General features: G+C 41.8%; 1 protein-coding gene across 1 annotated transcript; it reads left to right on the top strand.

Annotated features, from left to right (window-relative positions):
* The first annotated feature begins 13037 nt into the window (after positions 1 to 13037).
* LOC122141694 (ribonuclease-like 3) lies at positions 13038 to 14200 on the top strand. The gene is made up of 2 exons (XM_042749683.1): positions 13038 to 13360; positions 13566 to 14200. Exons 1-2 carry the CDS (start codon positions 13115 to 13117, stop codon positions 14001 to 14003), a joined length of 684 nt encoding a protein of 227 aa, XP_042605617.1. The 5' UTR covers positions 13038 to 13114; the 3' UTR covers positions 14004 to 14200.
* The last annotated feature ends 2475 nt before the right edge of the window (positions 14201 to 16675 follow it).

Genomic DNA, 16675 nt, shown 5'->3' with positions numbered 1-16675 from the left:
TACAGAATGATCTGAGCACATCATGGGTGGGGCGGTTGAAGCTATTTTGGTGCAGGTGTCCGAGCTCACCCAACAACTACAACATCTGAGAGGCCCCGCTGCGCCGCCCCCACCGCCAGTTCTGCAAAGTTCCACCCGAGCCGCCTCATCAGCGTGAGCCCCGCTTACCCACACCGGTAGGGTACTCAGGTGAGCCCGAGTATTGCAGAGCATTCCTTACCCGTTGCTCGATGTACTTCTCATTGCAGCCACAGATGTTTTGTCAGGAACAGACCAAGGTGGCTTTTGTTCTCACTCTTCTGTCAGGCAAGGCGGCTCTTTGGGGAACGGCGGTGTGGGGCAATCAAGATCCATGCTGTGCCTCGTTCCTGGCACTCTCTGAGGAGATGAAGAGGGTTTTGGATCGTGCGGTGGCGGGTAGAGAGGCGGCCAGACTACTCGCCGATCTCCGCCAGGGGGAGCGCTCGGTGTCGGAATATTCTATCCAGTTCCGCACCCTGGCCGCAGAGTGCCATTGGAACGAGGAGGCGCAGTGGGAGCGGTTCCTGCATGGGTTGGCTGACCATGTCCAGAAGGAGATTTACATGCTGGACCTTCCTCCCAAGCTAAATGGACTCATCGAACTGGCACTAAGAGTTGATGCGTGCCTAAGTAGAATGGGCCGGTTTCAGCAGAGTCATCAGTTTCAGTTTCACCGCGCGCGCAGAGGGGGAGGGACCCGCGCATCTCGCCCATGCAGTCAGTTTCAGGTCGTGGATGTGTTGGGTATCGGGAGAATGCAGGTGGGTAGAGCACGGGCTTTCACCCGGGAGGAGAGGGAGAGGTGGAGATCCCTCACACACGAGATATCTGTCAAGGCTCTCAATGGACAGCAACTCGCCAACATTTCTCACGTTACTGGATCCATCACCCTCATTACAACTGTCAATCACTCTGAAATCATAACATTCCTCCTCATGGACTCACCAATACACCCGTTGTACTGGGGCACCCCTGGCTCACTCAGCCCAATCCCAGAGTCGTTTGGGGCCACAATTCTGTGTATGGTTGGAGTGAGATGCGTCATAAGTCTTGTCTTGTGTCTGCGTGTTTGTCTGTGCCCATTGTTGTGTTTCAAGAGAAGGCAGTGAATTTGTCTAACGTGCCCCAGCAGTACCAGGCCCTGAGGGAAGCGTTCAGTAAGTCCCGCACTGCTTCTCTTCCTCCGCATTGTCCTTACGACTGTGCCATAGACTTAGTACCAGGTAAGTCTCCACCTAAAGGCAAGTCATATTCAATTTCTATTCCAGAGAGGGAGGCTATGGAGAAATATATTTCTGATTCTCTAGCATCCAGGTTCATTCGTCCTTCCTTATCTCCAGCGGGGGCAGGGTGCTTTTTTGTGGGGAAGAAGGATGGATCTCTGCGACCGTGTATTGATTACCGGGGGTTGAACAACATCAAGGTGAAGAATACTTATCCTTTGCAGTTGATGTCTTCAGCCTTTGAGCGGTTACAGGGAACATCCATTTTCACAAAATTGGATTTACGTAACGCTTATCATTTGGTCCGCATAAGGGAGGGTGATGAATGGAAGACCGTGTTTAATACCCCTAGGGGGCACTTTGAATACTTGGTCATGCCGTTTGGGCTGTCCAACTCCCCAGCAGTCTTCCAAGTACTCTTCAATGACGTGCTGAGAGATATGGTTGACCAGTTCATATATGTTTACCTGGATGACATGTTGATTTTTTCATCTTCTTTCCAGGATCATGTTCAGCATGTCAGATGAGTGCTTCAGAGGTTGCTAGAGAATGAGCTTTTTGTCAAGGCGGAGAAATGTTTTTTTTGTGAGATGTGTGTTTCTTTCCTAGGTTGTGTATTCTTGTCTGAGGGAGTGCATATGGATCCTGACAAGGTTAAGGCTGTGATAGATTGGCCAAGTCCGGATTCCCGTAAGGCCCTACAGAGGTTTCTGGGGTTTGCCAATTTCTATTGGCGTTTCATTCACAACTTTCGCCAACTAGCTGCACCTCTGACTGCCTTGACCTCCCCCAGAATGACGTTCAGGTGGTCCGATACAGCTGAGGCTGTATTCGCCAAACTGAAGAGTCGCTTCGTTTCGGCTCCCATCCTCGTTGCCCCTGATCCATCGCGTCAGTTTGTGGTGGAGGTTGACGCGTCAGAGGTGGGGGTAGGAGCAGTTCTTTCCCAACGTTCTTCCACAGACGACAAGATGCATCCTTGCGCGTTTTTTTCCTCATCATTTGTCACCTGCCGAATGTAACTATGACATTGGTAACAGAGAGAGTTGTTGGCAGTTAAGTTAGCACTGGAGGAGTGGTGACACTGGTTAGAAGGGTCAGGGGTTCCTTTATTGTATGGACTGATCATAAGAACCTAGAATATATCAAAACTGCCAAAAGACTCAACTCTAGGCAGGGCTCGGTGGGCACTTTTTTTCAGACATTTAGATTTTTCTCTATCGTACCGCCCGGGTTCCAAGAACATCAAACCCGACTCTTTATCTCAAATTTTTGATCAATCCGAACGCCTGTCCACTCCGGAGTGTATTTTAGCCGAGACCCTATTTATTCACTCTCAGGTGGGAGATCGAGTCAAAGGTCATGTCGGCCTTAGAAGGGGTAATGCCTCCGCCCAATTGCCCACCGAATCAGTTGTTTGTGCCAGAGGGGTTTCGGTCCGACGTCATTCAGTGGGGACATAGTTCCAGCATAGCATGTCATCCAGGGGTTAACCGCACCTGTCTTTTGGTTAAGCAACGATTCTGGTGGCCATTAATGGCTTGCGACATCTGCAGTTTTGTCTTGGCTTGCTCGGGTTTGTGCCACTGGTAAAACTTCCAATCGACCCCCAGATGGGTTACTTCAACCGCTGTCAGTCCCCTTCGAGGCCCTGGGTCCCACATCGCACCAGATTTTATTACCACCTCCCGCCCCTCCCAGGGCAAGACGGTCGTTTTGACCGTCATGGACCGGTTCTCGAAAGGCAGCTTATTTTATTCCCTTGCCTTAATTACCCTCTGCCAAGGAGACAGCGGTAACTGTTATAGATCGCGTCTTTCGTTTACATGGCCTCCCGATGGACGTGGTTTCTGACAGAGGTCCCCAATTTGTGTCCAAATTTTGTCAAGAGTTTTGTAAATTACTGGGGGCAAGTCTCAGTTTATCTTCGGGTCTTCATCCCCAAAGCAATGGTCAAAGCCGAGAGAGCCAACCAGGATTTGGAGAGAGTGTTGCAATGTTTGGTTTCCAAGAATCCTTCATCCTGGAGCCAACAACTCTCGATGGTGGTGTACGCCCACAATTCGTTACCAGTGTCATCCATGGGCCTTTCTCCATTCAAATGTAGCTTAGGTAACCAGCCACCAATTTTTTCTAGTATGGAATCCGAAGTCGCGGTCTCCACCGCTCACGCCTTCACCCAGAGATGCCGTCACACCTGGACCAGAGCCAGTAAGACTCTGCTCCAGGTGGGGGGCGCGCAACAAGGCTAAGGGCCGATCGCCACCGGTCAAAGCCTCCCTTATACGTCGTTGGTCAAAAAAGTGTGGCTTTCTACCAAGAACATTCCTCTCCGATCCGTATCTAACAAGTTAGCTCCCAAATTTATTGGTCCAATCACTGTCACCAAGATCATTAGTCCGGTGGCAGTCCGCCTCAAACTTCCTCCTGAGTACAGGAGAATTCAGCCCGGCTCCCAAATTTATAAAATAAAGCCTGTGTTTCATGCACGCGTTAACCCGCCGGTCCCGGTCACACCCCACCCCCCCCGCCACGTCTCGTAGATGGGGAACCCACTTATTCGGTTAATCGTATTCTGGATTAGAGAAGGAGGGGACGCGGATTCCAATACTTGGTGGACTGGGAGGGTTACGATCCGGAGGAGAGAAGTTGGGTTCCTGCTAGGGACATTCTGGATCACTCCCTGATCAATGATTACCAGCTGCTACCTATTGTGTGTGCCTTTTTAAGTGCTGTAACTGATGTCTCATGTTGTCAGATCATTGTGGTTCTCCGGCGTGTTCCCTTCTTTTTCCCTTGCTGTCTGTGGATCGTGGATTCCCCTCTGTTCTTCGTCATGTCTTCCTGAACTCTCCACCGGGATTATGAGCACTTTCACTTGGGGGAAACAGCACTGGATCACAGAGGATCATCACTGGTTGTCCACCGAAGTCCCTGCGTCACCCACCATCAGAGCTTGTGTTTGCCGTGCGCCGCATTCTGTGTTCTGGAATTGCTGTGTTGTTTGTACAGTCTGACCGCTCTTATTTACCTTGTCAATAAACCGCTTTGCTTTTGCATCCTGCCTCTGTCTACGTTATAGTTACAGTATCACATCCGACAGTGCACTAAAGATCCCCTGAGGAACAGTTCCACTTATTCTCTACTATAGGAGAAGAATTGTATACACTTGTTAAATCATCTAGACCCAACAACATGTATGTTAGACCCTATTACATCTAAGTTCCTAAAAGAGGTGCTTCCAGAAGTCATAGATCCTCTTCGGAGTATTATTAATTCCTCATTGTCATTAGGATATTGTCCCCAAAACCTTCAAACTGGCTGCTATTAAGCCTCTCATCAAAAAAGCACAACTTGACCCCAAAGAACTAGTTAATTATAGACCGATCTCGAATCTCCCTTTTCTGTCCAAGATATTAGAAAAGGTAGTATCCTCACAATTATATTCCTCAGGATTTAGACCATATCACTGTACTGAGACTGCTCTCCTTTACAAATGTTACAAATGACCTGCTCTTATCATCTGATCATGGTTGTATCTCTTTATTAGTGCTATTGGATCTTAGTGCTGCGTTCGACACTATTGACCACAAACATTCTTTTGCATAGACTAGAAAACTTTGTTGGCATTAATGGAAGTGCATTAGCATGGTTTAAATCATACTTATATGACAGCCATCAATTCGTAGCAGTGAATGAAGAGGTATCATATCGATCACAAGTGCAGTATGGAGTACCTCAAGGCTCATTACTAGGACCGTTACTCTTCACGCTTTACATGTTACCCTTGAGAGATATCATCAGAAAAACATGGTGTTAGCTTTCACTATTATGCTGATGATACTCAGCTCTATATTTCTTCGTGGCCCGGCGAAACATACCAATTTAAAAAAACTAACAGAATGCATAGTCAATATAAAAAAACTGGATGATGAGTAATTTCTTAATGCTAAATTCTGAAAAAAAAACAGAGGTGTTAACCTGTTAACCTGCACCTAGACGCCGGTGACCTCAACCCCCTGTTTGCACGTGTCAATATTTACGAATAGATTTAATGAAATGGGACAAATCTAATCTTGACAAACTATATATCATTATAAAGATCTAAGCCTCAAGCATCAACGGCAGATCGCTGTTTTTCAATGGAAAGCTTATAAAGAATGTATTTGCTAAATTTGTGTAAGCAGTACACATCAAAACATGAAGAATGAAAACGCAGTACATACCAGATTCGTCATAATAACGAGTCATAAAAACATCCATAGTTTTTTGTCCTGGTTTAGTAAGGAAGGTAAGGGTCCACTGAACGGCATCTCATGGAGCATGTTTAGTCCAATGTCTTGGTAGTAAAAAAAAACGGCATAGTTTTGTAGCGTACAGTGTCACAAACAGAATGAGACGATCCACACAAAAAAAGTGAAGATAGCCGGAAGATTGTTTATTTGAATTCTGGCGCTCTCTCGTGACGGTTCGTGACGCGTGCTCTGACGCACCTGTCATCTGATGGAGGTGGAACTTAGCGATCACCTTTTTCTTTATCTTTATTTTTTTTGTATTTTTCAACATTTTTTATATATGTGTGAGTGTGTTTTATGTTGAATGTGCCTGTATCTACATGATTACCATCTGTTTGAGTGCAAATCAGCTCGCTATTACGGTGTAATCACAGCTATCGATGTGAACGCCATCTATATGAATAGAGTGTGATTTATTGACTTTATGGCGCATTTATATGATTACCATCTCTATAACTGGCCATCAGCACATCAGCACGTATTTTCATTGTAATTCATTGTAAATGCTGCATTTCTAGCAATCTTAGGATGTTCTGTAATTGGCATACAAAATTGTTTTGTACCTCGATGGCGCCGCAGACGGCTGCTCCAGTGCTTGGCTCTCCAGTGTTTGTACTGTTTTTGTTCGTTTTTCCTGTTTTTTGTTTTTTCAAACCCGATCAGCTTCACCAGGGATGAACTGCTGAACATTCGGGCAGAACACAGCACAAAATCTTTTACCGGATTTCAATTATTCGGACGTTTTACTGAACGTTGTTGTTGGTGGAGCAGCGGCGCTGATCAAATGCTTCAAAAAGCGCAGATGGGGAAAGCAAGCTGGTGCGCTCGTTACTTCAGGACGCACAGACGGGAAAAGCGAGTCTGCGTGGTTTAAATCTGGCAAATCTCTGCTCTCTACCCAACAAAACGGACAAACTCCTTCTGCTTTCCCGGACAAATAAGGATTTATTGCACTCTGCTGCTTTGTGTTTCACAGAAAACCTGGCTCATGACGCCATACCGGACAGCGCGCTCCATCTGCCGGCACTTTCAGCTGTTCAGAGCGGACCGCAACGCAGAATCAACGGGGAAATCGCGCGGCGGCGGGACATGCTTTTATATCAATGAACAGTAGTGCACAGATTTAACTGTGTTAAAGAAGATGTGCTGTTCAGATCTAGAAGTGCTTTTTGTCAACTGCAAGCCATTCTACTCGCCGTGGGAGTTTCACTCGTTCATTCTCGTGAGTGTTTACATCCCTCCGCAAGCGCACGTCTGCGGACAGAAACTCGCTGACCAGATCACAGAGACAGAACAACAACACCCGGACTCTGTTTTAATCATTCTTGGGGACTTTAATAAAGCCAATCTCTCCCGTGAACTGCCAAAATTCAGGCAGCATGTTACATGTCCCACCAGAGACAGTAATATATTGGATCACTGTTACACCACAATAAAGGATGCATATCACTCTGTTCCACAAGCAGCTGTCTGATCACTGACTGGTTCATCTTATACCAACTACAGGCAGAAACTTAAATCTTCTAAACCTGTAGTAAAGACTAAAGAGATGGACCAATGAAACAGAGCAGGATTTACACGCTTTTTTTTTTGACCTCACCGATTGGAGTGTTTTTGAAGATGCTACCACTGATCTGGACAAACTCACCGAGACCGTAACATCATATATTAGTTTTTGTGAGGATTTATGCATTCCTACCAGGACTTATTTAACATTCAACAACGATGAGATTTGGTTTTATGAAATATTAAGACATCTTCGTCGGGCCAAAGAGGATGCCTACAGAAATGGGGACAGAGTCTTGTATAATCAGGCCAGAAACAAACTGAACAAAGAGATTAGAGCGGCTAAAAGGACCTACGCTAAAAAGTTGGAAGACCAGTTTATTTCCAACGACTCAACTTCAGTGTGGAGAGGACTGAAAGCCATCACAAACTACAAGACACCCACCACCCTGCACTGAGGCTAATCAACAACTTGCTAACGACCTGAATGAGTTTTATTGTAGATTTGAAACACCCCACACCAATTCTGATCATCTCTCTACACAACCGGTTAACACCTCCTGCAATCCCCCTCTCCACACCTCCTGCTCTTCAAATCTGTGAAGATGATGTGCGCCAGGTCTTCAGGAAGAACAAAAGGAGAAAAGCACCTGGTCCAGATGGTGTGACATCAGCCTGTCTGAGAACCTGTACTGACCAATTGGCCCCCATCTTTTCACAGATCTTCAACAGATCTCTGGAGTTGTGTGAAGTTGCCTCTTCCTACTACAAACGCTCCACCATCATTCCCGTTCCAAAGAAACCCAAGATAACAGGACTTAATGACTACAGACCTGTGGCTCTAACGTCTGTTGTCATGAAGTCGTTTGAAAAACTTGGTTCTGGCTTATCTAAAGGACATCACTGGACCCTTACTGGACCCCCTGCAGTTTGCTTACCGAGCGAACAGGTCCGTGGATGATGTAGTAAACGTTGGACTGCATTATGTTCTGCAACAGCTAGACAGACCAGGGACTTATGTGAGGATCCTGTTTGTGGACTTCAGCTCGGCCTTTAACATGCTCATCCCAAACCTCCTCCTGCCCAAACTAACTCAGCTCTCCGTGCCCACCTCCGTCTGTCAGTGGATCAACAGCTTCCTGACAGACAGGCAGCAGCTAGTGAAGCTGGGAAAATACACATCCAGCACCCGTACAATCAGCACCGGAGCTCCCCAGGGCTGTGTTCTCTCCCCACTGCTCTTCTCCCTGTACACTAATGATTGCACATCTAAGGACCCCTCTGTCAAGCTCCTGAAGTTTGCAGACGACACCCACACTCATCGGCCTCATTCAGGATGGTGACGAGTCTGCTTACAGACAGGAGGTTAAAGAGCTGACTGTATGGTGCACTCTCAACAACCTGGAGCTTACACACGCTCAAAACAGTGGAGATGATCGTGGATTTCAGGAAAACCCCCCTGCTCTCCCCCCCACTCACCATCATGAACAGCACTGTGACTGCAGTGGAGTCATTCAGGTTCCTGGGAACCACCATCTCTCAGGACCTGAAGTGGGGACATTCACATTGACTCCATTGTGAAAAAGGCCCAGCAGTGGTTGTACTTCCTTCGCCAGCTGAGGAAATTTAACCTACCACAAGAATTGCTGAAACAGTTCTACTCCACCATAATTGAATCCATCCTCTGCACTTCAGTAACTGTCTGGTTCAGCTCAGCTTCTAAATCTGACCTCAGAAGACTACAGAGGGTAGTCCCGGACTGCCTGAGAGAATCATCGGTACAACCCTCCCTTCTATTCAAGAACTGTACTTATCCAAAAGGCTGGCAAAATCACTCTGGACCCCTCACATCCAGCACACTACCTCTTTGAACTGTTGCCATCTGGTCGACGCTACAGAGCACTGAGCACCAGAACGGGCAGACACAGGAACAGTTTCCTTCCCCCAGGCAATCCATCTAATGAACACTCGATAATAACTGTGGAACACACTACACTATTTATATTTATATACACATACACTTATTTATCTAACACACATACTTAGTGTACCTTAATTTTTTTTTTTTTGCACATAATATACCTGTACATACACAACTGCCTCCCTTTGTAATATACCTGCCCCATAATTTTTCATTTTTTATATTGTCATTTCTTATCGACCTTATTTGTATTTTTTTTTTTTTTATTCTTATTATTATGTGTTTTTTGTCTCCTGTCGCTGTCATTCTGTTGCACTGCGGAGCTTCTGTCACGAAAACAAATTCCTCGTATGTGTGAACATACCTGGGCAATAAAGCTCATTCTGATTCTGATTCTGATACTAAATCTTTTTTTTTTTTTCTTATTTTTCTTACTCAAATTATTCTTATTGTATCTTTCTAGTGCTCAAATAAATCACGTATATGATGTCTAAGTTTCTGTCTAGTGTTTAATAATTGAAAATAATATGTGTGGTGTGTTTAATGACTAAAATATTTTGTAGAACCCTTCAATACAGTTAAAGGTAAAGGTAAATTTTTTTTTTCTAGACATAGTCTCAGAATAATGGTTGCAGGAATCTCATTTTTCATGGTATCTCCTTCAGATTTGAAATAGAAACTCATGAGACATTTGACTTTCAAACCCATTGGTTTTCTAGATTGCTCCAGGACTGATTTCATGTGAGCATGGTTGAAACATGAGGAGCCGAATTCCACAGAAAGGCAACAGGATGTTGTAAATCAACTCCTAGCACCACAGTCTGAAGCAAGATAACCAACCAACTCTTTCAGAGAACAGCTTTCAACATTAACACCATTAGAACAATTATTGACTATTTCAATTCAGAGAAGAGATTGTCAAATTTGGTGCAAGTAATACAGATTGATGGTCAAAGAGATGCACAGCCTGACCATCACATGTAAACCCATGATGGTAATCATGATAACATGGATTGACTTCCCCCACATACAAGAGAATAACCAGACTGAAATTCCTTTAAGGGGACCTTTTAACCTCTGGTCTCCACAGAACGTCCTTATCTTAGAGAATGGCACAAAAACTGTCTTTTACAGATGTAGATGCACCAAAATGAACTAAAAAATACTTATAAAGGAATATCAGTCCATTGCTTAACTCCATATCATATATGAAACCCACACATTTGACTATCATGTTTCTAATCACTTATTGTGCATGTCTTTTTAATAACTATTCTATAGCTCAAGTATTCATATTCATGTTTAGTATGTGTGTGTTCGAATCTTCTTGCTTGAAACGTGTGCTTTGGCGTGCTTTGGCCTGCACGCCTGCTGCTACTTAGCCATGATGAGAAGAAACACTACCTGGTCTCATCAAACTTTACTTCTATTCTTTTACTTTAGTTTCTTTTTTCCGTTGAGAGTTTGTGTCCTGAGTTAAGTTTTGTAACGCTGTGTCTCTGAGTCTGACCTCGCGTACCCGTCTGAAACTTAAACCAGCCCATAACTCCGCATCGTCAGCCTACGCCCAACCACGGGCTTCCCAAGAGGTCACTTCAACGACTACTGAACTTCTAGCCAATCAGCAACCTCAGGAAACAACAAAGGGAACCTCCTTTACACAGGCAACTTTAAAGTTAACTTTAAAGGGTACATAACATACACAGTTTCACCTAATCTCATGTTAATCTTGAGTACCTATAGAGTAGTACAGCATCCTTCATATCTTCAAAAAGTCTTTATTTTTATCATATTTATAAAATAAAAATACAGCTTTCCGATTCTCTCCGGAAAAAGCAGAGCTCCTGGAGGTGTGCCGTGGGCAGAGCTATAATACTGATGTTTTGTGTTGTTTCCATTAACATATATTCACTTATGTGCTGATTTCCAACAAAAGACAGAAATCTGATGCAGTTGTACTTACATGAATGGTGTCTTTTATCACTGGAACCGCTCCATGTTTTAATAGCAAATTATGTGCAAATCCAGCGTCGACCAAGGCCTTGTTTATAAAACATTTGTCACTGAAATAACATGAACACACAACCGCACTTTCTACACTCTGTTGCTGCCCCAGATAAACAAACTACATCCACTGTTCGTGTAACGATGGGTTCTTTGCGAAGCTCAACACGGTAAACTTTCCCTCACATCCAAAAACACACTTATTTGGAGACATTCTTGAACAAATCCTATGCTGCCAAGGATTTCCTGATGAAGTACATTGATGAGCGTGGTCTCGCTCTCCTCCGGTCGATGTGTGCGTGGGCGCGCTTTTACGAGAGAAATGCTCATTGGTTTTGCGCTGCCATTCATTTCATGATTAAGTCCATTCTCTACTTCATTCAATCAAAAATTGTATAAAACAGGAAGTAATTTTTTCGGCACAGAAGTTCTCCGTCATTTGTCCATATTATTTTTTAAAACTTTGGCCATGTTTAGCATGAGAATCCATCTCTTTAACACTGTGAACAACTCTGAATACATGAAACACCATTGTAGCCCCCCCTTTAATTTCTTTACAATATAAGTATGCTTAAAATGTTTCGGAATGGGATATTTGTATGATTTGTAGGCAACATATAAATATCCTAGTTTGTCTAACTGCATCACTACATTGTACAAACACAGGTCAAAGCCATCTGATGTTCCATTTATCTAAAAGGAAAAGTTTATTGTTAGTTTCCTGTCTGAGCTGTTTCCCTTCACCTTTCACTTGGAAATGCATAATAACACTGAAGTCAGTTGCAACTTCAGCCTGGAACACACCAAGCCGACGCCGATGAACTAGTGGTAACGAAAGCAGACTGCAGGATCGGCTCACGTCGGCAGCGTCTGGGTCCAGATTTGCCCTGACACACCAAGCCGATTCTCGACACCCGATGGCCAACTAACACGTCCGTTCTGCGCCTGCGTAGGAAATACCTTTCCATACCAGCAGGTGGCAGTAGTCTTGGCAGTAGTTACTCAAAGCGGGAAACCGGAAGAAGATGCAGTGATACAAAAAATATACAAAGAAAAAGCATATCGGAGTCTCGCTATCCACAGACGGATTTGTGATATTTCGTAAATGTCTGACATGTTGCATCTTTTTTAAATAATCATGAATGATAATCACGAGAATTAATCACAACAAATGCAAACAAATGAAAAAACCAAGTATGTCCCCGTTGACTTCGTTGTTTACTTGCTTTATCACTTCCGTTTTTTTCTTCTAGAGCACTGGTTGGCTGGCTGAACAGCCAATCAGAATGATCAGATGGCCCGACTGACTGACAAGCCCCGATGCCGATTCAACATGTCGAGTCGGCCATTACAAAGCTGATGAGGACCAATTTCAGTCGACGGTGTGGAACACACTGAGAAGATTTAGTCGGCCAACCGTCGGCTTGGTGTGTTCCAGGCATTCTGATTCACGGGTACTTTACTATTGATATTTTTCAAGGTATTGAAGTTAGAAATGCCTGTATCATGACCACTAATTCACATACTTTGTCAATAAAATAAAAGTACCCATTATCCACAGATCTTAGATGTGAATGAATATTTTTTTTGGTAATTAAATATCGCCAGCTAAAAAGTAACCGTGTTCTGCCGTGGCTCCCTCTGGTGGACATCATCAGTATTAAGGGCTTCAAGAAAGTGCTGTAAAGTTGTTTTTATTTTGGATACAAGCCTTAGACGTTCACTATTTTCTTCAACATTAAATGATGAACTAAAGATTTTGTATTGTCATTATTTAAAAGCTACTGTTCCTTTTAAAAACAGCCTTAACGATTTCCATCAAAAGTAAAGCACTAAATTTAAATGATTTAAAGTGGCCATTGTTACTATTTCTTTTTTCTCGCCCTTCACTTTTGATTATTCTTGTGTAAGACATCCCTTGGGGAATTTTCTGCTATTATGTGCACATCACAGACATACCTACAGACAAAACAAAAAAATAGACCTTGAGTAAACACACACACACAGAGAGTGAGAAAGAGAGAGAGAGAGAGAGAGAGAGAGAGAGAGAGAGAGAGAGAGAGAGAGAGAGATGCTCCCTTGCACATCTCACACGTCTTAACATCCATAAAGGGTATTGTTTGATCTCTGAGCACTTTGATTGGATGCTCGAGACATCCTATATGTTGCTGTATGAATATAAATATGACCCATCTTCCTTAATAAAGTTGAGAGTGTTATGGCCGCCCACTGGCTCTCTGTATCAGTTTGATTCTCCGGGGATCCTGCGCTGCGACTGCTCTAAACCACAGCTGATGACTGCTCATCAAGACTCTGAACAACTTACTGCAAAGCCTCCAGGCAAAAAGACTACTGTTAAAACAACAAATTCATTTACACAGAACAACAAGGTAAGAACTACACAGCAAGTATAAGACATACAAGAAATTTGTCTTAGAGCAGATGGGATAAAAAATGTTCTGATAAAAACACTTTTACAGAAATTTGCACAGCTGGGTTAAAGTAAAGTAACTAAGATATATGAAAATAAAATCAAACTGCTTTAGTAAGTCAAACATGAGTAGAAGGTGTGTTGATGTTTGTGTTGTTCACCAGGTCATGGAGATCCACCCGTCTGCTGTGATTCTGCTGCTGCTCTTGGCTGCTTCTTTCACTGCTTATGGTCAACCAGATGATATAAAGCCTCGTTATCGAAAATTCCTCAGTCAGCATGTGGGTCTCCGAGTGAGTGAGCATGCTTGTGACAGAGAAATCAGAAAGAGAGACATCACTGCCCCTGGAAATGACTGCAAAGAAGTCAACACTTTCATTCAAGCAAATAAGAATGATATTAAAGTAGTATGTGGCAAAGGAGGAACTCCAAAGGGCAAAAATCTGTTTAAGAGCAACAAGCCTTTTCCTCTGGTCACGTGTAAATTAAAAAGTGGGGAGAGACGCCCAAAATGCCAATATAGAGGGAAAAAGTCCACTCGTTACATTGTTTTGGGTTGTGATAGAGGATGGCCTGTACATTATGAGGAAGGCATAATTTAATGGATAGATGACAGGCTAAATAGATCCTCACAAAGCTTGACAAAATTTTGCTAATCATTTGTTCACCACTCTTTTTCTGTCAAAAAATTGCAGTGGCTTAACTATGTTTTCAGATGTGCTGTAAATCTGCAAACCACTGCTTGATACAGTCTAAAGTCCACCAATGAGGCACAGCTGTGAACATGAACACAGTGGCAATAGATTTTATTACATTGTTTGTTGAGATTTATTACATTGTTGCTATATTACAATTTCTAATTATATTTGAGTAATAGATAAATGACCTCTGTCATTATGGCCATCTGCAGGATGGAGAATACGGTCTCTCATATCATGGTGCACCAGTCTGTTTTTACATTAATTAAGCATAATGTTAAAATTGTATTTAACTTTAATGATAGGCTATATTCTTCAGAATCTTTCTGAGGTCTTCACTTCGTCATGCAAATCTCTGTGTGTAATTGTGCATTTGTGTGCAAATCAAGTGCATGATTCAGCTAATCTAACACAATTTTAAGCACTCTGTTACCAATTTTTGGGCATTTAAAAAAAATAAAATAATAATAATAATAATTGGGAGTAGTGGATGTGCAAAAATAGATGAGGATAAGAAAGATGAAGATGTTTACCACCTGTCTCTAATCTTCAAATAAAACGTCTTTACTACCCTTAAACTCAACTGCTTGATTGTCTTGCATCTCAGCAACACAAAATTAGAGATAGTAAATATCCACAAACTAATATTTAGAGAATAGAAGAGAAATAAAGATAAAACAGCTGGAGGTGAGTTAGACTGAGATCCAGATCAAAACCATGACTCAAAGTTCTGAATTCAAATGTGGTGTGGAGTTTAGGTTAAGAAGATAAGGTCTATTATATTATTATGTTTTGCAAAACAGATTCCGGATATATATTTTATGCATTTGACATAATAATATATATATATATATATATATATATATATATATATATATATATATATATATATATATATATATATATTATATCAAATGGATAAAATATATATATCCAGAATCTGATTTGTGTATATATTTTTATACAAATGATATATATATATATATATATATATATATATATATATATATATATATATATATATATATATATATATTTTTTTAATGTAGTTAATGATTAATTAATAATAAAACAAAGCTACAGTAGTTGCAAGCAGCAATGACGGGCCCAAGCACAGTGCCATAGGCACATACAGGCTCAAAACAAAGCACTGTGGGCATTTGCATTTAACACCAGGAAAATAAAAGAGGACTATTTTCAAAATCTGTTGTAAATGCAACTATGAATGTGAATCATGTGATCAGACCCAGGACCAAAAAAGTGCTGCTCAACTTTCTCAACTGAACCGCTTATTTTTTATTTTATTCCTTTTTGCGATTTGTTTGCTTTTTATTTTTGTGGTTGATATTATGTGATGTGTGATTATTCTTTTTTTATGTTTCCGTTCTCTGCAATAATAATAATAATAATAATAATAATAATAATAATAAAGATGTTGGATGAAAAGCAGCACAAAAGCTGTATATTTAGTATACATATATAAGTATGTTTACCATACCACTCCTTTACTAATTGTATTTATATTGTATTAGGTTTATTACATAGCTTGCACGTGCACGGTGAAACCACTATAGGATATAGTTTAGTGTCCCTGTTATGCTTTATATTGTTACATTCTAAAATGATGTGTTTTACTGTGGCTCCCTCTGGTGGACATCATCAGTATTAAGGGCTTCAAGAAAGTGCTGTAAAGTTGTTTTTATATCGGATAAATGCCTTAGACGTACACTCTTTTTTTTTCCACATTAAATGATGTGCCATTGAAAATGAATGTCAGTTCTTTTTTTTATTGATTAATGTATCTGATTCATGTTTTGAATGATTGAATTTTTGAAAGAAAGATTGAGTGTTTGAATTTGGAGGGTCAGTGGTTGCGTTGCAAAAGATCATCAGACTGGCTATGATGTAAGATTGACTGATTCTATTACTTTTAGAAATTATGTGGTGAAAGTGAGTGCAATAGTTCACAGCAAAAAGACAATAGATCTTTTCCCAGCTACTGGAAATGTAAAATGTTCAATCTTTTTTGCTGTTTCTTGATTCCAGACTAGTACAACCATATCTCAGACTTGATCAATCACATGTAAGACATTATTTTGGACCCACCACAGGCATATGATTGGGGTAAAGACACGAGTCAATGGTTTTCTAATTGGGCCACGTATTTCAATATGCGGTTATGCCTGTGTTGATAATTCTGCTAATCATGTGGGTCATGTATATTACAATATTTGGAAGGAATGATAAGACAAGCTTTGCAGTTCATTATAGACCACAGTATTAAACTATGAACTGAAGATTTTGTATTGTCATTATTTGAAAGGTACTGTTCCTTTAAAAAACAGCCGTAAACGATTTCAATCAAAAGTGAAGCACTAAATTATAAATGATTTTAAGTGGCCATTGTTAATATTTCTTTTTTCTTGCCATTCACTTTTGATTATTCTCGTGTAAGACATCCCTTTGGTAATATTCTGCAGTTATGTGCACAACATAGACATACCTACAGACAAAACAAGAATTAGACCTTGAGTAAACACACACACACACACACAGAGAGAGAGAGAGAGAGAGAG

Source organism: Cyprinus carpio, chromosome B22 (assembly GCF_018340385.1).
Source record: "Cyprinus carpio isolate SPL01 chromosome B22, ASM1834038v1, whole genome shotgun sequence".
Classification (NCBI taxonomy): Eukaryota; Metazoa; Chordata; class Actinopteri; order Cypriniformes; family Cyprinidae; genus Cyprinus; species Cyprinus carpio.
This window is presented reverse-complemented; position numbering and strand designations above follow the sequence as displayed.